A 27,158-nucleotide genomic window follows, 5' to 3' on the forward strand; every position below is an offset into this window, starting at 1 on the left:
GGAAAAGATACAAAGCATATCAAAGCAATGAGACTTTTGCATTAGCTACGAATAAAGCGGCATGGTTTGACTGGGAGCTCGACAGACATTAATCCGACAGGTGGACATTGCTTTCCCCCGTAATTCATTCTTAATTATAGAGACGGTGATCCATTGTCCCAGAATGTCTGACACCGATCAAAAGTAAAACTGATTCACTTTTTTTTCACACAGGGGTAAAGTCTGAAGTGTATGCCATGTAGGACAAGAGACTGTAAAATAAAATGGGTCAAAATCACTGGCTTAAGAAGCAACTGTTAAGTCGGCAATGAAAAGAAACTCAATTGAAAGACACATTATCTTTATTTGAAGCTTGAAAGAATGACACACATAATAGTGAACATGTAACAAAGAAATTCACTGAATGAACCCAGGTTAATATAAAACTATGATCTCTCACGATGTCTTGAGACAGATGCTAGAGCAAAAAAAAAAGCAATATAATATTTTACAGCAAGACATTACAATTTAACCAGTTGTGAGATGAAAAAGAAGAAAAAAGCCAGTGAGAATCAGGTGATTGAAGGGTAATCTGTCTAGTACAGTACTCCAACTGTATCCCCCTCGTTCATTTAACACCAACAAATTATGACCCAACTGGAAGAACAGCCTGTTGAACAGCTTTTATATTTAAACCCCTTTTTCTGTGATAAATTTAGTTACATAAAATCAAGTACCTGAAATACTTGTACAAAAGTAACCATGTAAAGCTGAGAAGCATTAAAAATCAATAACGCTGCTTTTTCAGAGACATCAAGCTAAGTAATTCAATTCCAATTGCAGTCCTACCCCATCACCTGGCTGAAAGCTTCACCATCTGTAACCGTGAAAAACACTGAATAGAAACTGGGCATTAGCTGGGGCTAATGAAGAATTTTAAAACATAATTTTCAACACTGGACCCATTTTTGTTTTTTTTCTGAGCACAAATCACTTTATCCTCAAGACTTTCGTGTAAGGTCTCCAACTGCATGATCAGAGTGTCAGTTCCCCACCGTTGTTAAACAAATATAATTTGTGAATTGGCAAACAAACAGCGGAAGCCATACTGTAACGTAGCAGCGTTTCAGGGTGTCCAAACAGAACAACATACATTCTGGGAAAGCTGAGGAGTAATTTCACAAAACTGGAATCATCATAGGTATTAAAAAAAACAACCTTTTTCCCTTCCCACAATTCATAACAAGATGTGTGTCACGTTATAGGTATGCCAGTCAGAACCCTCCTAGTACAAAACACAAATTACCCTTTTACACACAAAATAAACGTTTCCTTTTCAAATTTCGTGAGACTTAACCAAAAATTGGCTTGAGGTGATGTGCGAAGTTTTTTTTTATTTTTTTTTTTAAAAAAGAAAAGGCCTTTTGTATCAAATAATACCAGGATGCACTAGCCCAGCAGTTGGCGATATAGAGACTGTTTACAAAATGCCAGACAGTGATTACTTGTTTTCCTCACCTCGGAATTTAATTTAAACTATCTATCTTCGCCTCCTGGGAGAGGAGTCCCTGCTGTGGTCATCATTTCTCCTGGACTCGCGCTGTCTGTCAGAATGCCGGTTTTCCTTGCCCGACCTCTCCAGTCCGTTCCTGTACGAGTCCCTGGAGTCGGTCTCCTTCCGGCTCCTGTCTCGAGACTTTGACCGTTGCCTGCCGGATCGACTCTCTGGCTCCTTCTCCCGGCTCCGGCGTGTCTCTGCACGCCGCTCAGCCCGGGAGCCGTCTCTCACGGCGTCCCTCTCTCGCCGCTTGTCCTCGTCGCCCAGGTCCGGCCGGCGAGAGAGGTCACTCCGCTCCCGCTGGTGCAGTGGTGGGGCCTCGTCCCGGTCACGCCCATGGTGGCGAGAGCCACGGTGCTGATCCTCGCTGCATCCGTCTCGAGGGCGGTTCTGGTGCCGCTCGATGGGCCTCTCCTCCAGCGGAGGGTGCCTGTGGTGCTTGTCCTTCTTCTTCTGGACCTTCTTCTTGCGCCTTGCATCTGAATCTGGACAAAAATCAACACTGAATTTCAGGCCCAGAATCCCTGCACACCTATCACAGCGTGAAAAGCAGGTTTATCAGGAATCATAAAAAAAAAATGACTGACGCTGCACATCTTTTTATTGCGGCTCAGACCCGGTGTGGGATGCAGGGTGTTGGCAGGTTGCAACTGAATATTGCAGTAATGAACCAACCTCCCCACCCGTGAAAATGTTCAATAATTTTCATTATCAAAATAAGAGCCGCATGACGTTCACGCATATCCAACTCACTGCTGGCTCAAAACTTATAAGGCATTTTGAGTTCAATGCTACTGGACAAATTATAGCAAAGACACTACTGCCCTGTCAGACTGAGCACTTCAAAAGTATCTCCTGTTGTTCTTGTTGAACCAGCATGATATGGAGACAGTTATATACCATAAATCATCCATCCATCCATTTTCCAAACATCTAAGTAAGACAGGGAAATGGCAGCTTATTCCAGGAAGCTCTGGGTACAAGGAAGAGGGAAAACCTGGATGGGAGCCGGGCCCATTGGAAGGCATACACCCACACACCCTCATGCACTATGGGCACTAATTCACCTCCCTGCATGATTTTGGATGAAGGGAGGAAACCAATGTAACAAGAGGAACATGCCAGCTCTACATATCGGGGGGAGGAATTCAAACCTGCAACCCTGGGGGGTTTCTTTTAAATCACATACTTTGGGGGTTAAGGGCCTTGCTCATTGGTCCAATGCTGAAATCACTCTGCCAACCCGGGGATCTGAACCAGCAACCTTCTGGTCACTAGTACAACATCCTAAGCTGAGCCACCCCCCAAAATGATATAAGTGTGAGGCACAAATCATCAAACTACATTTTTTTGCATGAAGTACAAATACTCAGACAAGGACAAAGTCGATATCTAATCTAATCTGATCTGTTTTGTAGTAAATTTTTTAAAATCTTTTTAAAGAAAAGCTACACTACTCTGACAAGCACACTGGCTGAGACAATCAAGTCATCCATCTCCTGCTCTCCCATCAAACATGCAGAAGTGCCCCTCTGTCAGGCAGGAAAAACCAGCTACCCCGGAACTGGGAGGGACAACGCTGAGGTGGGGGTCAGGCACCGGCTTACGCCAGTGCCTAAAGGTCAGGTTTTTAATCTTTCTAATGTACTTCATTTCGAAATGTGGCCATTTGTTCATCATCAGAAACCAAAGCCTATCTGTGCAGGCAAGTTAACCCTGGGAAATAATGCAACATTTGGCCACAGACGACCGTGAGTGCATAATCCGGAATTTACATGACAGCGAGGATATTCCTTTGGGGGAAATAATGGGTTTGAGCAGAGAACAGAATACTTGCGAAGAAAGGCGGCACGCTACCTGTGAGGTACCACGTACTGGCGAGCTCTCAATGTGAGCTTCTAAAAGAGCAGGAATCTCAAAGCATGTGTGATAAATGCTATGGAGAAAAACTGTGTTCGAGGAGGAAGCCAGTCCGAAAAAACAAGGTCATGCGCAAGGTGCGAGTCCAAGCGCAGAACCCAGCAAGCGGAACATAAATCCAGATTGATGATAGCCTTGCTCAGCGAAGGAAGGCTGAAATAATTGTTTAGATGGTTGAAACAGGTCAACAGATAAGGTCTGAGCTAGGAATTTCTAATACAAGTGTCAGCAGAAAAACCCCAACACAGTCCAAAAAAATCTGTGAAAACAAACAGGTAGCATGAAATTCCGAAGAATATTGGGAGTGTGTAGTGCCAAACAAGGTCAAGTAACTTATAAATCCCTTGCAGTGAAAATGTGCATCCTTCTGTATGCTTTGGTGTATGGGGAAAATGGGAGTTTGGCTGGGAAGGAACTGATAAATAATGATTGTGCCCCTGCAGGGCAAAGGGGTTTTACTCTTGCCATTAAGCAAAGGCACCTGAACTGCTGCTGCTGTCCGACGAGGACTCTGACGAGGAGTCGCTAGAGTCGTCGCTGCTGTCGCTGCTGCTGCCCGAAGAGGAGGAGTTCGAGGAGGAAGAGGACGAGTCCGAGTCGGACGACTCCACCTCCTGAGCCTGGGTCATGATCATTTTGGGGGCGTTCTTCAGGTGCTCGCGGAGCTCGTCCCTGCAGGAGGCCATGAGGAGGTCGTTTTGAGGTTTCTCCAGGAAGCAATGAGTCACCAAGAGTAGACGAAGCAAAAACGGTTGTGTAACACTTACGTAAGACCACCCAGGCCGATGGAGGTGAAGAAATTGATGGCAAATCTTGTGTTCCTGGGATTGTCTCGAGGGAACAGGCCTTCGAAGAATGGTTGCAACGTCCTGCAAAACCAAAATCCACTCAGACCAACTTCTAACGCTGCCATAAGTGGTAAACGCAAGACAAAAACGCTGGCCATACTTTAGCGTTTAATCTTGGCAAACTTACATGTCTTTGAGGCGTTCGTTGAGTCTGGGAAGACCCATGTAGGCACAGAGCTCCTGGAACAAAATCTTGACAAAGATTCGGCTTGAGGAAGTTGTGGTGTCTTCACTGATTTTTATGCACTCGAGCACCTTCAAAGCAGAAAGCAGACGTGTAAACATGCTCCTCAATAACTTCTGCTCCTCTACTTATTTCAGAATATTGCAGTAATGAACCATGTTAGAAAAGATCCATTACATTTCGATATTTTTAACTCCCATAACACTCAGAGCATGTCAGGACAGGAATAATGTTATTAAACTATCAGATGGTGCATTTTATACTGAAAAGATAATAGCTGGTAAGAAGATTATTTGACTAAACATGGTTAGCAGCACTTACACTCCAGGGGACGGAGTCTGTGTATAGAAGGTGTGCAAACATCCGGGCCACGTTTCGAAGCTTATTGGTTTCAAGGCGATGAATTGTCTCATACTGCTCCTGGAATATGGCTTCGAAGCTCTCCATATACTCCTTCTTCAGCAGGCAGAAACGCTGAAAATTGTGTTGGAGGGATTCAGAATTAGAGGAAGCATGGCCTTCGAGTGCAGTCATTTATCTTTCCCTGTTCCTTAGTGCAGTGTTTCCCAATCCGGTCCTCGGGGACCCACAGCCGGTCCACGTTTTTGCTCCCTCCGAGCTCCCTGCGGGACAGTCCACATTTTTGCTCCCTAACAGCTCTACTGGGAGCTGACAAGGAGCAAAAAAGTGGACTGTGTGGGTCCCTGAGGACCGGATTAGGAAACGTTGCCTTCGTGCTCTCTGCACAGGGGTACTCAGCCAGACTTACCCCGGCCAGGAGCCCAAAGAACTTCTCATAGGTCCTCTGCTGGGCGCAGCAGTCCAGGATCATGTTGCATAACTCCTTCTGCAGGATGAATAAGGACCGTGAGTCCGCTTCCATTAAACACAGAGAGGCCACGTATAGCCACAGTCGGCAAGATTTTCCCGTCAGACGCTAAAGGCCTGACACAGCAGTCTTGCTCTTTCTCCCTTAAGCATTAGCACATTATTTTAAATTTTCATTCTCAATAAATCGCTCCCAGTTACATACCATGCATTAGCCTGAAAAGGAGCAAGTGAAGTTGATGCATTTGTGACAATCAAGGTATATCTTCATAATTATAAGGAATAAATTCAGGTTAAAGCCTGGAGGACTGAGTGGTTGTAAATCAGTCCTCCCCGCCTTCATCCATGCTGTATAAGTAGCTGCAGGGTACAGAATTAGAATTTAGAGATCAGTGGTCATTGCTAATACACCACAGCACACAGTGCGCAACAGCAAAATTTAACCCATATGTGACTATGTGACATAGCAGGGGGCAGCGCCCGGGGTGCAGTGTTTGGGGATACCACCTTGCTCCAGGTACCTCAGTGGTGCCTTGCTGGCCGGGGATTCGAACCTGCAATCTTTCAATTACAAGTGCGCTTCCCTAACCATCAAGCCACCACTGACCACAAGGAGGAAGGCTCACAAAGCCTTTGTAACATGTTCCTGTGTCAAGTCAAGGACAAATGGCCATGATCAGCCCCCCTGCAATAAGCACGAACAGCACTGTAGTGGGCCCCCAAAAACCAGCGCTACCTACTCTCCTGGGAGTTTGCTCACACTCCGGAGGAGGTGGGCCACTTTCTGTAGACATGGGAACGTTTAAACTCGCAAATCAGCTTCAAGGAACATCTGTCGGGATAACAGAGCTCTCCAGGCTCCCGCTGGAAGAGACCATGAGACAGGGCCACTATCTTAGAGGCAATTACTGCCCGTAGTGACTGCAGAGAAAAGGACGTTTTAATTAAAACACACTAAACACATTAACGGCGCTTCCTGGGGATCCTTCCCCCCACCGTTAATGAGGCAATAGTCAGGCATTTACATGCCAGGAGTGCTCCAGTGAATCATAGCCCCCCCCCCAGTTTACAGTGCGGGCAAACAGGACTGGAGGTACGTATATAATTTAGGTCACCAACCCCCAGGAAGACTTCGTCCCTCATGGGTTCAGCTGTCAAGCTTCTTGAGATGAAATTTAAAGCCCGGCAAACAGACCCCCGATACTGACAAACGAGCAACGGGATCGGGGGAAGTGGGGGGGGGGGGGAGTATTGTTTCACCAGAACATCAGTTACACAGGAGCTTCATCTTATAACAGCCGTGAGGCATCACAAAAGTCCTCATCAGTGGCTGAAATAACTGAGGAGCTCCTCGTGAGCACTGTGAATTTCTGAGCAAACCACTCCGCCCTCGTGACACACACCGCCGGTCAGCTGACTGCACCATCTGTGCTCCCCAACTGCAGCTGGAACAACAGAGCACTGGGCCTTAAACCCGTATAATGGCGGCCTTTCCGGTGCTGTAATTCCCCTTCCAGCACGAGCGCTCCATTCGGATTTCTGCCAGGGCACGCTGTCGGGGCACTCAGCGAACCCATACCGGTAGAACTCGCATCCTGGGCCCCACAGTAGGATGCAATCACACGCCTATCTGAGGGACATGGAAGGAAGCTCTGTCCTGATAGCCACCAGGAAAAAAGCAGCATCAACCCCACCGGACTATATGAATCGCGTAATGTCAAACTCACAGCCCGAGCGGGTTTTACAGAGGGCATACCATCTGCCCTGTAAAACGGATCGCAAAGCATAATGCGATCCCATTACCCTCCAGCAAGGCTGAGCAGACGGGAGGAGGCCAATTACTCCTTCGTAAACTCAATCTACTCCAAGTTCGGCACAATCACCTCTGTGAGTTTGGAGAGTCGCTGAGAGCCAGACGTGCGGCCAGGGTGTGAGTCAGGCGCTAAATGCAACACGGGTGCTAGGAATTGATACCGGCACTAGCAGGGGGACAACAAGACAGCAAGTGCCGATGGCACCGGCATTTTGCAGGCCGTTCCTACAAATGTGATCCAGACCCAAGGTGGAGACTAAGGACCTGGGCGACAGAGGGGAAACTCTGGAGACTCCTCTTTCACAGGGGGACGTGAGGTTCTTCTCAAAACAGGCAGGCCAGATGACTGCACAGGGACTCTTAACACATGAACTACCTGTAAGCAATGACCGTCACACAAGACTGAACTAACAGAGCTGATCTGATGGACTCCTCTCATGCAAAACTGTACAACTTACCCAAAAACCCAGCTTTTCTTCATCTGCTTTTCAAAAACAAGATCACCGTTTTTTGTATTATTGAACATCTTTTGTTTTTGTTCAAAAAAAAAAAAAAAAAAAAAAATTCTATTTCAGTGTCAGTTGTACCACTTCAAAGAAATGCACTTTCCACAATCGGTGTGGCAAGCTGCATGGAAAAGAGCACCGCACGTTCTATTCATCAGATTGATGGGAACTGACAGGTAGTAAGGAGCAACAGATGTGCCCTGAGTGGGGATTCAAAGCTGTGGGGTGAAATCATTCACACACCGCTGTGGCTGACAAGAGCAATAGCCTCTCGCACCCCTACTACCAAGCGAGGATAGGCCCTCACCCGCAGCGCAGCCCGGGAGCATTTTAGCATTTGTAGCATTAGCCTGTGCAATATTTCACCTCGAACTCCCACTGGCTGAGGCCGAATCTCCCCCATACTTGCTCATTATGAGCCCGGGGGCTAAGAAGCTGAGTGTTTCGCTCTCCTATTGGAATGTTCTGAAATATTAATGCAAATCGGCCATTTGGGGAAAGCCTGGGACAGAGGTATATGCAGAAGGCTGGAATATCGATTGGCGTTACAGTGCAGCCATCGCAAACAGGACGAACTGCATCACGAAGTACACAGTCGGGTCCAACAGTTTCATGGGGTGGGGAGCAGTGGCATTACCAGGATGTCATCGGGGTTGGGGGGTAGTGACAGTAAAAGTTGTCAAGCTTTGGCACACTACAGGAAGCAAGAGACACATTATCCGTGGTCACACAACATCTCTACATCAGATTTTTGGGTATTTTTGTTTCCGGGGGGGGGGGGGGTACAGGCGGTCATTTGACAGTGCCCCCTGCAGGAGAGTGCAGTCAATGGCAGAAATGACACTGCAAAGACAATCAAAGACCAAGCAGCCGAGCTGGCTTCCGCAAAAGCAGATGGATGAAAGATGAAGCACCGGGTGGGATTAACTGCGCCTACGGTTAAGGTGAAATAAGATCCAGTGTATGCATGAACAGGGCTGAATGTGGAAAGACATCTAAAACCTTTTAAAAGCTCGGCCCGGTTTTGTCGCCTTATTGCGCAGAAGAACGGACCAGGTGAATAGAGGGATAGCTATTAAAGACGACACATTATACTCCCTCCATGCGACCTTGTGCTAGAGGGCTTGTGTTCAATCACATCTGGTGAGCCTCCGACGACAGCCAGCACTAGTGCTAGGTTACAGACAGCCCTGGTTACCGGAAACTACCACTTCACTCTGGCAGGAGGCCTAACCCTGCGTACCCGTGGCGCCGTACAGTCACATGACGCAATGGCGGGCCGACAGGTTAACCATGAACTCAGACTAGGGCTGAAGGTTACTGGAAAAAATATCTTGTTGCTATGTTTGGATTTTTTGCGATAAATATCACAACATTCATAAAGCATCTTTAAAAAGCACACAGAACACATTCTACATAATCTCATACAAGAACTGCTAAAATTGCAAAACATGATCGGTTTTGTTTCCCTTGACAGAGTAAAAACGTCTTATCATAACTTATTGATGGTCAATCATCGTGGTCCTTGCGATATGACAAGTACATGTGCATAACATGCAATGTCAGTATTACCATGACACATCGTACAGGCCTAGCTCATACCCCCAAGAAGAAAAGACCAAATATGGCGGATAAGGTAGACCACAGTAAAAACATTTTAGCATAATTTACTTATGGCTAATCATAGTGATCCTCACAATGTGACCATATGCCAACGTAGGGCAGACCACAGCAAGTACATGATCTGCTAGGAGATTGGCTTCCGAAGACCTTGACATCAGCCTCTCGTTTTCCTTAGGAGCATCAGTTGGGACATTCGTTACGACTGTTTATGCTGGCAGGTTGGCTGCACTGCCAAGGATGTCATTCACACACACGAGCAAAGGCCGACTCAAGACACACACGTTTAAGACAGAACAAAGTGAGACATTTAGAGACATCGGTCTGAATAGGCTGCTCTAAGCCGCAATTAAGTAAAGGCTATATATAAAACAGGCAACGGCTTTTCTAGAAGCAAACCCACCGTTTGACTTTCAGGGAAGTCCATCTTTATCAGCTTGTGAGCACACTCTTCAAAGTCCAAGCTGTTGACAAAAGAAAGGAACAGCATTATTTAAGACAGCTGAATGCTTACTGCAAGTCAGGAGACAATCGATCAGAAATTAAGATTAGTTTAAATCTTAGCGGTCATTACACAGATTCACACCATCTTAAAACCAACAGAGTACTTCCAAATTAAGAACTAAGTAAATTTTTAATATTTCAAATAATTAGATAATTTAGAACACTGTGTAAATAACCCAGCACCTCTCATGCATTAATAGCTGTATAATCGCAAAAACACTTAAAGATCAGCTTGTTTTTCCAAGGGGGAAATCTTTGGATAAAAATGAACACAGTGCAGATCACGCCCCTCAAGTCGTACTTTACACATATACACAACAAAAAAGCACACACAAATCTTGGATGCAGAGATGCCTGAACACAGCTCTCTTATCACATCATTGCAGTTTTGAGAAGAAAAAACAAGCAAATAACCTCACCAGTGCTTCAACAGCTTCAAACAAAGCAGGGTTTCCTTTAGAAAGTCATCCTTAACCACAGGAAAGCTTAATACCCACCAGATCCCAGCAGAATTGTCATATAATAATCACTATGTATAAAAATAAAGACAGCGGATGGCTACCCTTATCTCCTGAATTGCACTGTATTAGATCCATTGACATCCTCAAAACTGCTGACTAACTGGTTTCTGGTCTCCAAACCCCAGTCATATTTCATGTGGCCCAGTGCAGAGAAACCCAATACATACGCAGCTAGTCTCCAGGTGCGTGAAACTCTAAAGCATCCACCAGAATGGCTGCACGCTGGCACAGGGACCAACCAAAAATGAAACCTTCTCCTTTTTCGAAGCACCTTAAACATTTAACAAGAGCAGGAGTCCTAACAAATTCAAGAATAAACTGATTACTCTCAATCAATCTGCCTTAGATCACGCTATTAATAATTATGTCTAGTAGCTACAGGGATTATTTCAGTTTTGCAAATAAGGGCATATAACCTGCTCTTGCATGACTACTTTTGGAAATCAAACTCATGATCTTTAGCTGACCCCTTCACGTCCTTAAAACTACAGCCATGTTGCCGCAGGGATAAGTACTGGCACCGTCAAGCCCACCAGCTTTATGACTTTCCAACGCTTGCCTGATTCTGCAAGAAGCACCGAACGACAAAAAAGTTCAGTTAATTTCATTAGGCTGGGGGGGTGGGAGTAGGGGCGTACCCTCCATAAGCAGGGAGGCGGCCTTGCGAGTCCGCCGGGGACGGCGCAGCGCTATCGCCTCCTGCTGGGTCACTTGTCAGGCTTCCACTCCTATCTGCTTCTGCACCAGCTGCTTCTCCACATGTTCCCTGGGCGGCAGCTCGCAGCAGAGGAATGCCAGTATGTGTGTGTCTTACACCGCGCGCGTGTGTGTGTGTGTGTGTGTGTGTGTGTGTGTGTGTGCGACACCATTCCAGGAACTTCCCTCAGGCCTTCTTATGCATTCAATTAACGGCAGTTATGCTGTGCGCTGTCATTCTGGGCCCTCGCTGCTTTACATTTTAACAACAAATCAGGCAGCCGGTAGGAGAATTGTCATCCGGCTCTCTGCTGTCAGCGTTACACAAAACCTACTCCAGAAATGGCACATTTTGGCATATTTATGGACTCCTGTAGATATATTACCACTGTTCTTCAAACTGGCATCAATATTCAGCGTGGTAAAGAACCAGACCCTATCACGGCATAACGAGCAAACCGACAGAATTAGTGCAGTTACTCAAGGTCAGTACCAACTTCCTACTTGAATCCAAGAAGATACAAGCAGTACTGCGACTCTCCAAAGAGTAACCCGCCTGGGCCTCGGGGCTCTAGGTGCCACAGAAACAGAGCTAATGGGGTACAAACCCCAACCCCAACTTTACTCTACTCTCCAGGAACCTTATTCTGGGAAAAATTGGATGGAGCCAAGGTGAACTCCTCACCACAGTTATAGGAAAGGCACAGCGTGACCTTCTGGGAGCCCAGTGGCCATGTTCGCACACTCCAGTCAGCCTCCATCACGAGGTACGCGAACCCAACCGCATGCATTCATGCTGCTTTTCAGGCCACGGTATGGGGGACAGGGTGACCTGTCCCTGCAAATGGTATGACACACCCACACGCATCTACATCTCACCTCCTTCCTCTTAACATCTATAGCCACAGACACAACCACGACACAGAGGACTGCTCTCCTAATACCCCGTGGGATCACCTGTGAGGGAAGCGGTACTCCTCAAAAGTGTCGTGTCCATCTAAAGAAAAGACTACAGTTTCTGCGGCGTCCTAGCCTCTCACGCTAAAATGCTACAAACACACCCAAGTCTCCCCAAGTAACGTGTGATTTTCCCCTTGATTTGACTGGGGTTTTGAGACCAGAAACCAATTAATCAGTGGATTTGATTGACCGTCTTCCAGAAGGTGCCCAAGTTCGGCCATCCGGGCCCCTAAGAGCCTTCAGCGGGTTTTATTGGCCGCTTTTATCCAAGCCTTCCCGGAGGCTCACATCAACTTGTCTTAAATTCAAGATGCTCCAATTCTAGAGTTACTGTTTAAAAATACATTCCCATCTCCCCGAAGGCAAAACCAAAAACACGAAGCCCACAAATACCGACCTTGACTGGATGGCAAGATAGATGGTGCGTCGAAAGGCCACCAGGTTGACTTCAGTCTTGTCGAAGATGGTGACTTTCTCTTTGTCTGAGAAGAGCAAGAAGTCAATATGCAACGCTGAGGCAGAACCCAAGCTGCTGCTCAGACGCAGCACATTTTCCTCCACTACAGGTCAACTTCTTTCTTCTTCCTTGATGTTTTATTTTTATACCGCCGACCTGCCCGTGAGGGGAGAGCAGAAACCGCTCCCTGGACAACCTGGCAGAGCCGAGACGAAAGGCAGCCACACATGATGAAAAGAGCTTCACCGCGCAGCAGCCGGAAGAGAGCGGACACCTCGTGACCTCGGAAACCAGGGAGGCTTCCGACGCATGAGCGGGACGTGCAGGAACAGGAGAGCACCTGACAGCCACGCTCGCTGAAACCGGGACAATTCGAGCACCGGCAGGTAAAAAATGTCCAAATTTGTGGTCCAAGCAAATCCTGTGCAAGCCTGTGACACCGAGGGCCAGGATTCAGATTTATGATCTCTGCTGGACGTGTGTATGAGGAACACCAACTGTGTCCCCTGGTGCTCTCTCTCCTAAGAGGCGGCACCCAAGATGCACAGTGAAGCCTATTGTCTATTTTCTGACTTCAGCACAACTGTCAAATTATTCAGCTATGTTGCCTGCGGCGGTAGGTATACGCAAACTAACAGACGGATATCCATGAGCTAATTTCTACTAAATGAGGCACGAAATCGGGGTATCAGTAATGACTGACTTTACGAGCCCTAGGGGTTGCGTATTAAATCTAAAGATGTTTAAGGTGTCAAACTGTAAAGAAAACAAAGAGAGACGACAGTGCACTTCATGATTCCACCATAAAAAAACGAACTGATCCCAAACCGAACCCAAAGGAAATCAGGTACTGTCCATACGGTTGAAACACAGTTGTGTGGGACAACGTTCAATACTGCATTTGACACAGCACAACCCATACCATCTTCGCCTTCCTCCTCCTCTTCCTCCCCCTCCTCCTCTTCCTCATCATCATCACTGCCTTCTGCGTCGTCCCCAGACTCGCTGCTCCCCTCATCGAGAATCTCTGTCGAAGGAACGGACATTGTCTTGAGTTAGGCCGGACTGGTGGCCCAAAAAGAGGACCGGCGTCAACCCGTCATGCTGTGGGGGGCAAACAGCTCACAGAGAAACACTCTGCAGATCGATCTGCTTCTGGGTATGAACCAGTGGCATGCAATTAAAGAGAATATTCTGTATAGATACTTGCATTTTTTTTAAATTGATTTTTAGCAGCTACTTGTAAAGTTACTTCAGCGCATTAAGCCAACAGCGCCGGGCAAACATGCCAAAACTCTGCCCCTCAAGAAACAGACCCCTAGCACAATCACTAATAATACCAACATTAAAAGACAGTAAAGTACCAGATAAAAAATAAGCGTAAACAGCAACATGGATCAACCACCTCACCCTTTTTAATCGTTTTGTACTTCTCTTCATTGGCAAGGAAGTCGGGATCCATCTTGAAAACATCTGCAAAATGGGGGCATTGTCGCTCAACGTTCGACAGCAATTACATATTTCACAGCAATTAAACGTGACATAATGAGACATAATCAGAGGCAATTGCCCATAAAAGAAGCATTCAGCATGTATTAGGATGGTAGTATTCATAGAGAACTTAATGCAATAATGGCTTTGCTTTCACTCGCGAGGCTTTCCCATATAGATTTTCAATTACAACCATTTATCTCTGGAGTCAGGAAGCTTTTTCCCCTGAACAAGCAAACACCACGGGCTGGATGTCATCATTAATATATTCACCCGGTAAATTTGTTTTTCTTTATGTCGCACTATTTTTTTCCCCGGTTACAGTCCCGTAATTTATCTCAGCGGCGATTATCACACACAGCAATATTAACTACTTTGACAGCCTGGCATTCATCCAGGGTGAGCCACAGCCTCCCCGCCCCCACACACACACCTATGTAATCCCTCTCAGGATGTGCAGTTAGAAGACGGATGGATGGATATTAACCGAAATCTGATAACTCTTAAGATGTGAATTACAAACAAACCAGCTTATTCAACAGTGAAATATATGACGCTGTTATGTTCAGATTCATCACACTAACAACATCACTTTGATTGCCCCCCCCCCCCCAGGGCCGCTGAGGCCCAGATTCTTACTCAGTACGTCCTCCTGGTTGTACTCATCCTCCAAGGGCAGCATGTGTGTGAACTGGTCCTCCTCCTCCACCAGGTCGAGCCCATCCGAGACGATGGGGTGGTCCTTGAAGCCGTCCTTGCGTATGGCGAACATCACCTCGATCATGTACTGGACACGCTTGTCGATCTCCGACTCGTGCAGGACGTTACGCAGGCGTTCGAAAATTGCTGCAGGTGGGGAGAGGGGAAGCCATCGTTAGTCCGGTGGGGGTGGGGGTAGCTGTAGGGTGTGGCAACCCAGCACTCGGCACGTACCATTGATGCCCCTGGGGGAGACCTCAGTCAGCTTGAGGCCACACTCCTTCAGGAAGCTGATGGCCACCTCCACGCTGTCGTCCGTGGGCCGTTCCAGAAGCAGAGTCAGCATCTCCAGACAGAGAACCTCGTGGGCCTGTACAAAGAATCCACCTTCCCATCAACACTCTCCGCGAATGCAGTCATAGCATGATTCGGCAACTTTCAGCCAGTCCCCGTGGGACGCACATGTTTCATAACACATACATGCCGTCAGGACACCGAGTTAAGCGTGCACAGAAAAGGCTTACCACATTCTGGTTGATGAGATGACCTACAAACTTGGATGCCGTCAGACATTGTTGCTGTGAAGAGGAGGAGACAAGTAAGCATTACAAGCTGAACCTGGGGGGGGGGTCATAGCGGGGTGCGGGTCGCATAGACGTACTTTGTCGTTTCTCCTATAGCCCTTTCGGAAGTTAAGGATTAGCCTTTTCAGGATGAGCTCGCCGATCTGAGGGAACTTGGAGTTGATAATGGCCACCAGAGCAGCATACACATGTGTGAAGATGGGAGAGGCACCCTGAGCCTGCAAGACGGACCGGGCCAGAAGCCCCCTGCAGGACACAAAGGGTCAGTGTCATCGCAGACAGCAAGAAGACCACGATGGCCAAAGAGACCGTCTATGATCACCTACCTGCCCCTCACAATGTTCTCCTGCAGCAGCTCGTGAATGATGTTGCCGATATTGGACACGTTGACTTTGTTGATGAGACCATTGATGGACTTCTTCAGCGCCTCCCAGCTCATTCTTTGGTATGCGAGGCTATAAAACAGACAGGAATATTACACCAAGTCTTGGGGGAGGGTTACATTCCCCAGATGTGACTTTTAATTACCAGCCTGGCCAATTAATTACAATGCAGAAGGAGTGAGGGCGATATTTTTCAGAGGGGAAAAGTGCATTTTCTTCCCTCAGAAATCAATACAGCCACCCATAATGAGGTCGACGTCGCCTCTGAAACCCGCTGTCATAAAAACTTTTGCATGCTCAGTTAATAAAACAACAATCTTCAATTTCCTCCTTCACATCCGCACTATATTTTAATAGGTGCTCAGTGTAGGAGCGTTTTTAAAGGGCATGATTTGCAGCCAACCCACTGAAAGGACAAAGGCGCCAGGCCCCACCCCCACCCCAAGCCATCCGACGGTGGGATTAAATTCTGCTGATGGCGCAGCAGGCGTGTGCGCGGACTGGGCTCCCCGTTGCCTCTGGGAGAGTGGCTGGGAGACCCCTCCATCTCATCCCCTTGGCTGCCCTTCCACGGGATCTCCGAGGAGCATTCGCCACCTAATTACCGGCATCAATTACGGCGCGCGACGTGCCGCCCCTGGGGGGCCCCGGCGGAGGCAACTGGGGGAGAAGGTGACAGTAAACGGTGTTGCAGACCCTGCGGGCTGGTGTGCCAACGGCAAAAGCAGCAGATACTAGAAGCCAATCACCTATGTTCTGGTTATGATAATAGGAGTGACTGGCAATTAGTCACAATATTCCCTGCAGAGTTCGGCCTGCTCGTATTTTGCTGAATGTCTGCTCCTCCCACTTCTTATATTACAAATACAGATCTTACTCTGGGATAGACACCAAAAAAAAAAAAAATCCTACATTGAATTTGACATTTTTCCAAGTAAGCGCAGGTTAAATCTACCGAGCTGATATAGTGTCTGTGCTTCAGAGAGGCCATTTGCCATCATATTTATTACTACGACCCTCATTACCACTGGGATTGGTTTAGCGTTCGCCACTGCCTCCGTCCAACTCAAAGTAAATTTCAGCAATTCGCTCAGCGAGATGTATTATTGGAGCGATTCAGGTTACACACCTTGACTCAAGGGCGACGTCAATTTTCATGTAATTGCGCTTCATCTTTATGTCTCCTAGCTATTTTTGTTAAGCACTGCATAAGCAATCACCCATCTATCCATTTTCAGACTACTTCATTTAGTCAGAGTCACAGGGGATGATTTAAAGTCTTTCTAAGCAGGGGTTGAACAGATGGGCTACCGATCTACCCCTGTGTTTCAGTAGTAGAAAGACACCCCCACCTGGCCTTATCCGTGATCTGGGCCTGCATCATGCGGAGACGGGCGGGGGGAATGTATGCCCCACCCGTCCGGGTCAGAATAGGATCCAGCTCTTCCTTTTTCTTCTTCACCGCGGGTTCCTCTGCGGGGCGGTCTTCACCCTGGCCCGGGGACAGAGACCTGCCCCTCCTCCGGGGCTCAGCATCCCGATCACGGCTGGATCGTTCCCGTCGGTCCCGCTCCCTGCTGGAGCGGCGCTCCCGGTCGCGCTCTCGATACCGGTCACGGTCACGGTCTCTGCTGGGATACTGCTCTCTGCACGACGTGAGGAACGTTGGAGTTAAACAAAATACATCATCCTCATCCATTCCCAAAGTGTCAGCATTTCATTACAATTTGATTAGATGACAGTGGTCAGTAAGACTGGAAAAGGTAAAGTTCTACTTGCAATTCAAAGAAAAGATTCACTATTTACTGAAACAGGGAAACTGTGAAAATATATATCTTTTTAAAAATCTGAAATTCTGACATGCAGCTTACATCAGTAACCAGGATCAGCGAGCAGATAAAGAAGCTTGTCTCCTTCATATTGTGCTCATCTCACCTGTCACTATTTCTTCCAAGTGCATAGCGCCCCCTATGGTATCGCCGTTCCCGATCCTCGGATCGTTCCCTTTCCTGGCTGCGGCGAGTTCGGGATCGGGATCTCGAGCGAGACCGTCGTGAATCATCCCTGAGACGACGCAGCACAGTCGTGATCACCAGGACGGCACAGGTGTTTGAACACGTTACAGGTTTCTAGGAATTTGCTGTCATTAAAAACAACACAATCAGAATCTTGGACATCCTCGCATGTTTGTGGGGAGGCATTCAAGCTCACCTGTCCTCTGGGGACGAACTCCTGTGTTTATTCTTGCTGCCATCATCGGTGCTCCGCTGAAATGAACACAAACAAGTCAGCGTGATCCAGGGCGCTATGTGAACGCAGTCAATAAGAAGACAGCACTCACAAGTCGACTGACGGAGTCATTCATCCCAAACACAAAGAGATGCAACTCCACTGAGCAATATCTACACCCAACAGGAGATCTTTAAAATGGACCCAAATGCCAATACGACCTCCATCAGAGGGAAGTCGCCAATCAAAGCGTGGTGAGCAAACTCACCCGAATATGGGCCACTCTGCTCTTCATCCTGCGAGGACCACCCGCGTCACTGTCCTCGCTGCTGCTGTCGTCTGAGTCCCCGGATGACCCCCCGCTGCTCCCCGCGTCGGCCTCATCGTCCGGTCTTGCTTCACCCGGGCTTTTCTGCCCATCCGATTCCTCTCCTGAGCAGCAGAACACATCAGTTAACGGCTCAGGGTGTCTTTCAGACGACAAATCCCACCGGGAGCCGCCATTGACCGCACTCAGAAACGAATCGTGTTCATTTGCGTAGTTGAACTGATCCACTCCGCCAAATTCTCCACTCCATTGAAGGAAGCCGCACAATACATGCCCCGACACAAATGCCCAGCCTACATCATAACACAGGCCTGGGAACGGAAAGACGTTGGGGTAACTCCGATGAAAAAACCACCACCCTTGCTGACATTCAGAGTGACGGCAGGTTTGGTCAATGCTAAACAAAGCCCCGTTGGCTCCATCCTCAGTAGCAAGGCTCTCTGAAATAATAATGAGAGCCTACTGCGGTCTACGGAGGGTCACCATCTGGAGGCTCGGCCCGACTCAGTGCCACTCACAAAGCTGAGGGCTTCCGCCGGGTCAGGAGGCTGCTCACAGCGCCCCGTGGGAGCTTGGTTTGAAAGACACCCCCCCAAGAAGAGCCGGTACTCATGGTTTCGTTGGCCTTGTTCCACAAAGAAAGCACCAGCCAATATAAGCAGCAGTAGCATTTTCCGTCCCAGCTTTCCTCTACCGAGAGGCCTGTGCTCAGCAAGGGCACTGCCACATAAATGTCACCGGCAGGAGTAAAGCCACAAGAAAGCTACCCCCTGCTAGCATCCTTCACAGTCTTCAGTCGTGCCCCGAAGGATTTTTGTACTCAACAGACATGAGGGAAACTGATTATTTGTTCGACCTAGAGGGAGAATGTGAAATACTACAAGGGCACACATCGCCTGCAGGACCAAGAAGTGCAAGAAGGTGTCACGGTCACCGCGATCTGGCCCAAAACCTCCATCTTTGTGCTGCAGCAGCACCGGCCACCTACTGCCGGTAGCGACTTGCAATACCAGCTTTGCATGGAAAACAGACAATGTGGCATAAATACAAATCCCTGCCAGTCCCAATAAACAGACGATTTAAGAAATCTTTGCAGGGACATTAAGCACGAAATATGTGAAGCGTTTATGCCCAACTTCCCACACAAAATTGCACAGGGGGCCAGGAAGGCTGGTTTCACGCCATTATGCCTTGGCTCAGACATTCACGACAAAAACGTTAAGGCCGGAGCAGAAAAGAATAAGCACACGTTTTTGCAGAGGCACCCCTACGCAGCTAATTCAGGAATCCCGCTGAAAAAGAACAGGCAGTTAGGCCTTCAGTGGGGCCAGTGCAATGTTTCCCACCACGCTGAGAATGGGCAGGACTCCTAAAGCGACGGCTGTGAGAAAACACTTTAAGCACTAAATGGACTCCAAACTGCAGCAGCTGTTCTAAGATGAGTGACCGTACAGTGGATGTTATCCCTAAGCTGTTTAACGTTGACCTGGTTCTTCAAAGCTCGAATAAGAGGAATGGAATTTTGCGCGATATATCAAGCAAATGATATGACACACATGCACATAACACAAGCAAATTACAGAGACATGACGGCAAAGAAAGAATTTTAAAAAATTCTCTTAGAACAGTGTTCTGATGGTAATAAAGTTTCAGACTAAATAAGAATGATTTTATGAATGATAGGATAACTTATTAATGGACAACACTGCAATGGCCTATTGCATAACCAGATTACCTTAAGACATGATAGATTATGTGGATCATGACTTTCTGGGAATACTGTGTATGAGCCATAACAACAATCAATTATTTATAGTTTTACATTCAGTGAAGCGGCACAGTGCCTGGTATGGTTACCTCACGCCTCTGGAGACCAGAGTTTCTAGTCATGGTGTGGTTTCCTCTGAGTACTCCGGTATCCCCTCCCATCCCCTCCCCCATCATCCAAAAACATGCTAAGGTTAAGTGAAGTTACCAAACTGTCCGTAGGTACAAACGTGTGTGAATGGGCAGTGTGTAATTTCCGTTACTTCCCATATATTCCCATTAATTCCCATGGAACGTTTCCAAATTTCCCCAGCTTAACGTCTCATGGAATGGAAGGTTTCTGGAGGTTATTCCCCCTTGTACAACCCTTGGTGCCACATGATGGGTTGCTGGCCCATCCAGGGTTATTCCCTACCGTAGCTTCCAGGGGAGACTCCCCCCAGAGGGTCGGCCCCCCACGACCCTCTATAGACAAGCAGGTATATAAATAGCTCAGAAAAAATGAGAGACACCTCAAATGCTTGAAGTTACATCAAATAGTAGTAAATTAGTCTTAATTACAGATACAAACATGATCTCCACCTCAGGTGGAATAAAGAAAGCCATTCATCCTGATAAATTTTACACACCCTCTTTATAACGGCAAGTCACCAAAGCTGCTGCATCTCCTTGTCAGAATAAGTGTTACGTAACAAAGATGAAAGGCCGAGGTTTACTTCCGCCCAGTTCATTTTATTTAGGTCACATTATTCCAGTCCTATGCCTCGATGACACAACCAGCACAGAAAAAGAAAAGGGAAGACAGGAATAAAAAAAAAAAAACTCCTGGCTTTTAAAAGTAGATCTGTATGAGAGTAGCAGTGGCGGGAAGGGCGAGGGAGCACAGCAAAATCTCCAAGCGAGCTACGGGACAGTGAGTTCCCCCACAGCGATGACAAGTTTACCAGCTGACCCACGAGGAAGCAGTGAAGGGCAGTGGTTACGTTACATTAGTCAAGCAGGAGGAAAGACAAGGAGGTCTCTCTAGCGAAGGATCTGACCAAGCTTACGCTGCAATTTTGGAGGTTGAATCACCTGAGTGTGATGGGACTATAAAGCTCCACAGAGTGTCCCTTTGATACAAGACAGACATCCAGTCGGAACGGTGGAACGGGTTGGAATCTGAGGGCTTCAGGTGCAGTACAATCTAACATAGATTTTGAGAATGCAGGGCCAGTCAGTACTTGGAGTAACTGGGGGTTAAGAGTCTTACTCAAGAACACAACAATAAAAATCACTCTGCTGACCACAGGAATTGAACCGGTGACCTTCTGGTCACAGGTAGCATCTTAACTAGGGATGTAACGATACACTCAAGTCACAATTCGATACAATTCTCGATTCTGAGGTCACGATACGATTTTCTCACGATTTTTTAACAGAATGAGCTACAGAAAAATTTTTTCAAAAATATTCCTTTCTCTCTCTAAACTGTGCAAAACATAAATAAAATAACTCATCAATACATCAATAAAATACTGTTTAAAAAAATTCCAAATCAAAGTAAATAAAAAAAATCTTCAAATAAACAGTAACGCACCTTCATAATGCTTTTATATTGCATTCATAAAACATTCAGTACACCTTCATAATGTATTCATTAAGAATTTAGAAATCATTCATAAACATCATGCACATATACCTTTACATCCCAACATCCCTTAACAGCTGTAATAAACATTAATAACAATGTACAGTGTATAAACATAACTGCATAATCACGTAATGTTTGTTATTAATATATATTAAAGATGTTAAAGTATACCTGCATGCTCCTTAGGAATGTCCTATGAATGCATTATGAAGGTGCACTTAATATAAAGCATTACTAAATAAACTAAGGCTTGCATGTGCAGCTTTTTAGCGTGGCTTGCCCATTTAATAATCTTCGCTCTGGAGGTGGTGAATTGAGCTCACTGTGGTGCTGGTGGACACGCTGAAGCATGTTCATTATGCTATTTGTGCATGTTATCAGTCTTTTACAATGTTTGCAGGCAGTTTCTCGTCTCTGCTTTTTGTTTGTGATTACCGGAAAGCTAAAACGCTGCCACACCGGCGATGTAACTAATTGTGTGATGGGTTCCCACTCCCAGTGACTCCTCTGTTATTTAACCCTCTGGGGTCGAGTGCATCATTGGCGATGCAGCGTATTGTTCTTGTCTATTTCAGTTTATATACACACATTCACATTCTAAATAGCCGCATTTCTGCATATTCAAATCGCATTCGCATAGTAATTTGATGAACAGTGCAACGGTGAAACGCGATCCACACACATCCCCATCACCGCCATAAAATGGGGGGGGGGGGGGGGGGGGGGTGTGTGGCCAGGTGTGAATGGCTCATGCATACACATAAAAGTTGCTACATATTCAGTGAAAGGAGACCAAAAATAGTGACATGAGTTTCTTATTTATTTATCCAACTGAATGCTGCAACTACACCATTTACTCATCTTCATGTAGCCAAGACTTTGGTGATCAGATATCTGGGATCAAAACAAACTGGCACCATCGCTTACTATGTACTTTCATAATGTTTCTGCAAGTGTTCCAAACCACATTTTGTAATGTCTATACCTTGACGTCGGAACTTAACATAAAACTGTGTTATCTACAAATCTACAATATATATTAAAATTAAGATGAGTGTAATGCCAAAAGAAATACATAAGAAATAATTTGCCATGAATTAAGTTTATGATTTTTAAAGAAATGTGTGATCGTGCCTTAGTCAGTGACAGTGTGTTTCCTACCCCAGATTCCCTCCTCAATCACATCCAGTTGACTGCATGTCAGCATGCAACTTCAGAACCACCCCTGCAGCAGAATTCTGTCGCATTAAGTGGCCTGAGAATAAAAATGCAAAGCGGTTAATGCTCTGCAGATGCTCAGCTGATGTGAGCGAGTATGTCGCTCAACCTGGCTAAAGTCACTGAAGAGGCCGGTTTAGTATGCAGAGGAAGCTTGCTAGACTGGAGAACCATTGCAATCTTTGTAGATAAACAGTTCTTCAAAAGAGCCAATTAAAATAAAACACTGTATCAAACAAAATTTATATAAATTCTAATTTATATTTGTCATATCAAGCCAAAGCATGTGAAGACGTCTGCCAAAATATTAAATGGGACGGATCTAGAAGGACCTAGACAGTCCAGATTCTGTCTCTCTGGACCCAATGACCCAGCATCCCAGATCTAAAACACGCCCCCCACCCCAACTTCCTATTCCCAATCCTCACCCCAGCGACCTTTCAGTGATTGTGAAGAGGCTACCGAGTCTACCAATATGTCTGTGCGTTAGTAACTATTGATAAACTGTGTAAAGGGAAATCACACCGAAGATAATCACAGCTATATACTGGAGTATAACCACATGACTGAGTATGTTATTGCTTTTATACAACAGTTCACTGAATACCATTTATAAGGTAACGGCAATAAGATTTTATTTAAACATTTATGGGTCTCTGCAAAAAAAAATAGTTCTAGTAACATTCGCACACCTGGACAATTCAGTCTATCTATAACTGGGGTAGTTTCTCCAATATCGCCGGTGCCAGCAGTGAAACAACTAGGCAGCTTGTTAGCACAATAACTTTGCATTGTAAATCAAGACCATGCTGCAGGTCTAAAAAAATATTGCGGCGCCTGAGTGGCAAAGAGACCATGAAGCAGAAAGCAAAGTTCAGTTATTAGCAGACACTTTTATTGTGCAAACCTTAAAAGGACAGAGGTAACATGAGTGAGAATAATGAATAAACTCACTCACACACAGACGGGGAACCTTTAAGGAGACAAAACTGGATACAGGCAGTAGAGACAGAGCACGAGTCATACGCTGAACTTTTTTTCCCGGTTAGCCAGCTTATAAAAACTTAAAATTGAAAACAAAATAAATCCAAAAAAATTGAATGTGTATGAACATTTAGTTTACCCTCACATCTGCCTAAGTCCATTTCTGAAACCAGTGGAAATGCGAGCAGGTTCTCAAAACACACCGAGCAAGAAGCAGCCCAGCACCAGCTCCATGTTAGTGGAAATGAGGCATATGTAAGGGTTTTTAGATACACCTGTAAAGCGGAGTGATACAGTTGATATGAGATGTCCGAATGCGGTTGTACTCTGACAACCACACTCATAGTGCACCTCTTGTCCAATCAGATTTCTCGGTCAGAACTACGGCAGCCAACCTGCACGTCAGACAATTTAACAAATTAAACTTGGGCCGTTTTCAAAAATGGAAAACTAGTAAAATAAATAATAGCGCTCTTCATTACAATCTTAAAGTTTAAATTCATATCTGGCTGCAGAGCGTTTCAAAGAGGTCAAGTATAAGGGTCCTCAGGAGAGCCAATAAGGAACTGAGATAATATATATACACACACACACACACACACACACACACACACACACACACACACACACACACACACACACACTTTAAAATATACATATATACAAGCTGCAGTAAGGCAATTCCCTTAAGTGATTTCAGACTTCATTATGATTTAGGCAGCACGGCAGGGATGGGAAGGAATGGAGAGGGACTATGGTACAAAGGAGAATGAAAGGAGCAGCATGGAACCCGGAATTCATCGCCAGGGGATGAGAGCCCAGCCTGGGGGACCAGCTGCAGGGGCCAACTCACCGCTCTGCTTGCCCGCGCCACCATCACCCTGTCTCTCCTCAGAGCTGCTTCTGCTGCGACTCCTCCGGGGCAGGTTCCGGACGCTGGCGTCAGAACCAGGCGACTGTGGGGTGGGGGGGGGAGACACAGGGGAGAATTAAAACACCCCATCGCCAGCTCACTGCACACATTTATTATTCAGGTAACATACTTCTCCCGCTGCTTTCTGCTTTCGGTCTGTAAACATTTATGCATCTGTATGTCTGGATAGAGCAATTTGGGTTCCTAAGACAGGGCATGAGAACAGGGTCCCTCGAGGGACCTGACCCCACACCCTGCTATGGTAGAGGTGAGAGCCCTTAAATGGTCCCCATGTCCAGTGATCACCAAGCAGTAGACTTGTCCACATGTAGACCGAAGTATAATTGAATCCGTAACACATGATCATCAGGGGACCCCTCCAATCAGCAAACTTTATCCTCAGAGAACCCCACCCTCCCTCCAATGGACCTTGGATTTGTTACTGATGGAATTTGGTCATCAAGAAAGAATAACTAGGGACACCGGCCCTAGTCAATGAGCCGTGGCATACCAAGTGGCAGATCACTGTGCTCACTTAAAGTATTTTCATGCTGGATGATTTATCCTAGAAACATGAATCATGAAATAGTTACATTTAAAAGAAACTGCTCCGCAGCGATACAATGACATCAAGAAAAAACGCACCAAGAAAATAATAATTTAAAAAACTGCAGCATTAACCTGAGAGCCTTGCTAGAATAAGGCGCTGGAAGGTGAATGGATGTATGATCATTACACAGATCATGACTAAGGTACCATGGTTTTAGAAAACAGCGCTTCTTTCACTTTTACCTTAAGTCATATATGAATCAAACCAGGATTCATTGCATCAGCTAATCTGGCCCAAAGCGAACACACATTTCTTGCGTGTGTTAGAAGCATGAGGCCCACTAGATCACATTTCTACCAAGTGGAGATGGATGAGGCTCAGCATGGAAGTCAGTGGTATGCTGTCCTTTGCAGAAATTAGATACCCCTGGGGAGCAGGCTCTAAAGGACTCCTGATCCCAGATTTAAAGCTACCCAGGCTGTGGACTGAGCACTTCCAAGCCTCAAAGCCACTGGAAATTGACAATGTTTTTTTTTTTTTTTTTGGTCCCGAGAGATAATCTGTAACCAATATCTGCCTCAAACCCACACCCACACTCAAACACACACTAACCCCTCCCTGGTTTTAAAGCAAAGTAAAGGCATTTTTCAGTCATTTTAACGCGATTATTTAATTAGTTCCTTTTTTCAATATACTATTATTCACAAATGCATCCTCATTAATCAAAAAGCTGGCAAAACACAGAAACATTTCCAATTAAAAATGATTCAAAAGCGCAAATCCATTGCAAGAATTTTTATGGCGTCATCACTCCGCGACAGTCCTTTCGTTTTGTAACGCTTTAGAACAGTGAATGATAGATACATTAACCTAATTACCCAACACATCCTTACCCGAAATTTTAAATAAAGGAGGAATGAACCACACATTGAAACTGTTAAAGTTGCTGAGTTAATATGTGTTATAACTAATGCATCCAGTGTCCTGTTATTCTGATGCCAAGATGTGACACTTGTTGAAAAGGCCTTAATTCCGTCATTTGTGCGCGATACGCAGCTGACAATCCGTAAACAGGAGAAAACCTTAATACACACATTAAATTAAACGGAAATGTAGATGCCGTATCATTCGTTTGCTCTTCACGTTTTAGGAAATTATACGAGAAACCCGTCTACGATAAATGTCCAGGTAGAAATTTAAAAACTCAAAAACACGGGGTTATAAAAACTCGACGACGTCCACGTACTGAAATACTTGATATTTAGTGTAATTAAGTTTGTTAACTCGCCGGTAGCGGAGGATTTCGAATATATTTTTAAATCTGTAAATATTCCAGTAATACTCAGATAATTTGTTGCAATTAATATATTTACGCGGCGACACGAAGGCCATGTGAAAGATGCTAAGAATAGTAAAGCGAACTCTTTGTACCAGTAAGGCCGTTGGCCATCGATACGCGCAAACATATTTGTAACACGTAAACGATGTTACAGATGACGTGCTAAAATGATTATCTGAAACAAATATATCGTTTCAAAATTCGGGGTAAATAAAATATAATATACCTCCTCTTTGGAAGTGAGATTCAACCCCGTGTCGATTCCAACCTCGTTCGATTCGGCCGCCATGTTTCCTGTTCCCTAACAAAATCTACGGATACCCGTAGGACCCCTAATATACGAAACGCCTGTTTTGGAATTAGTTCAAACTTATCAAGAGAACGCCGTAATAAGACAAAGCATAAAGTATATTTTGCCTATAGGCAAAACTGGCATTCACATGAAACAACGTACACACGATTAGACATTACACAATACAAAAATGCATATATTAGGTGACGACTACAGTGACAGAAATTTGCTTTAGAAATTTTGTCTAAGTAACAAACATAAAAAATAAGCGAGAAATAATTATAATACTGTTTATTGTGTTTATTAAAGCTTTGGTTTATGGATGCTACATCATAAATAAAAGTATAATGAACA

At 45.8% G+C, this 27,158-nt stretch overlaps 1 protein-coding gene across 1 annotated transcript; it reads right to left on the minus strand.

Moving 5' to 3' along the window:
• Positions 1–323: 323 nt before the first annotated feature.
• Positions 324–26,868, minus strand: cwc22 (CWC22 spliceosome associated protein homolog). Its single transcript, XM_048979528.1, has 21 exons — positions 26,739–26,868; positions 24,564–24,666; positions 18,049–18,212; positions 17,763–17,818; positions 17,487–17,615; positions 16,904–17,197; positions 15,495–15,623; positions 15,246–15,414; positions 15,109–15,162; positions 14,819–14,954; positions 14,525–14,731; positions 13,805–13,867; positions 13,317–13,421; positions 12,335–12,419; positions 9,660–9,720; positions 5,259–5,336; positions 4,811–4,963; positions 4,433–4,560; positions 4,225–4,326; positions 3,939–4,129; positions 324–2,022 (listed from the first exon to the last, which is right to left on the minus strand). Exons 1-21 carry the CDS (start codon positions 26,799–26,801, stop codon positions 1,520–1,522), a joined length of 2,973 nt encoding a protein of 990 aa, XP_048835485.1. The 5' UTR covers positions 26,802–26,868; the 3' UTR covers positions 324–1,519.
• Between the last annotated feature and the right edge of the window lie 290 nt (positions 26,869–27,158).

Source organism: Brienomyrus brachyistius, chromosome 16 (assembly GCF_023856365.1).
Source record: "Brienomyrus brachyistius isolate T26 chromosome 16, BBRACH_0.4, whole genome shotgun sequence".
Lineage (NCBI taxonomy): Eukaryota > Metazoa > Chordata > Actinopteri > Osteoglossiformes > Mormyridae > Brienomyrus > Brienomyrus brachyistius.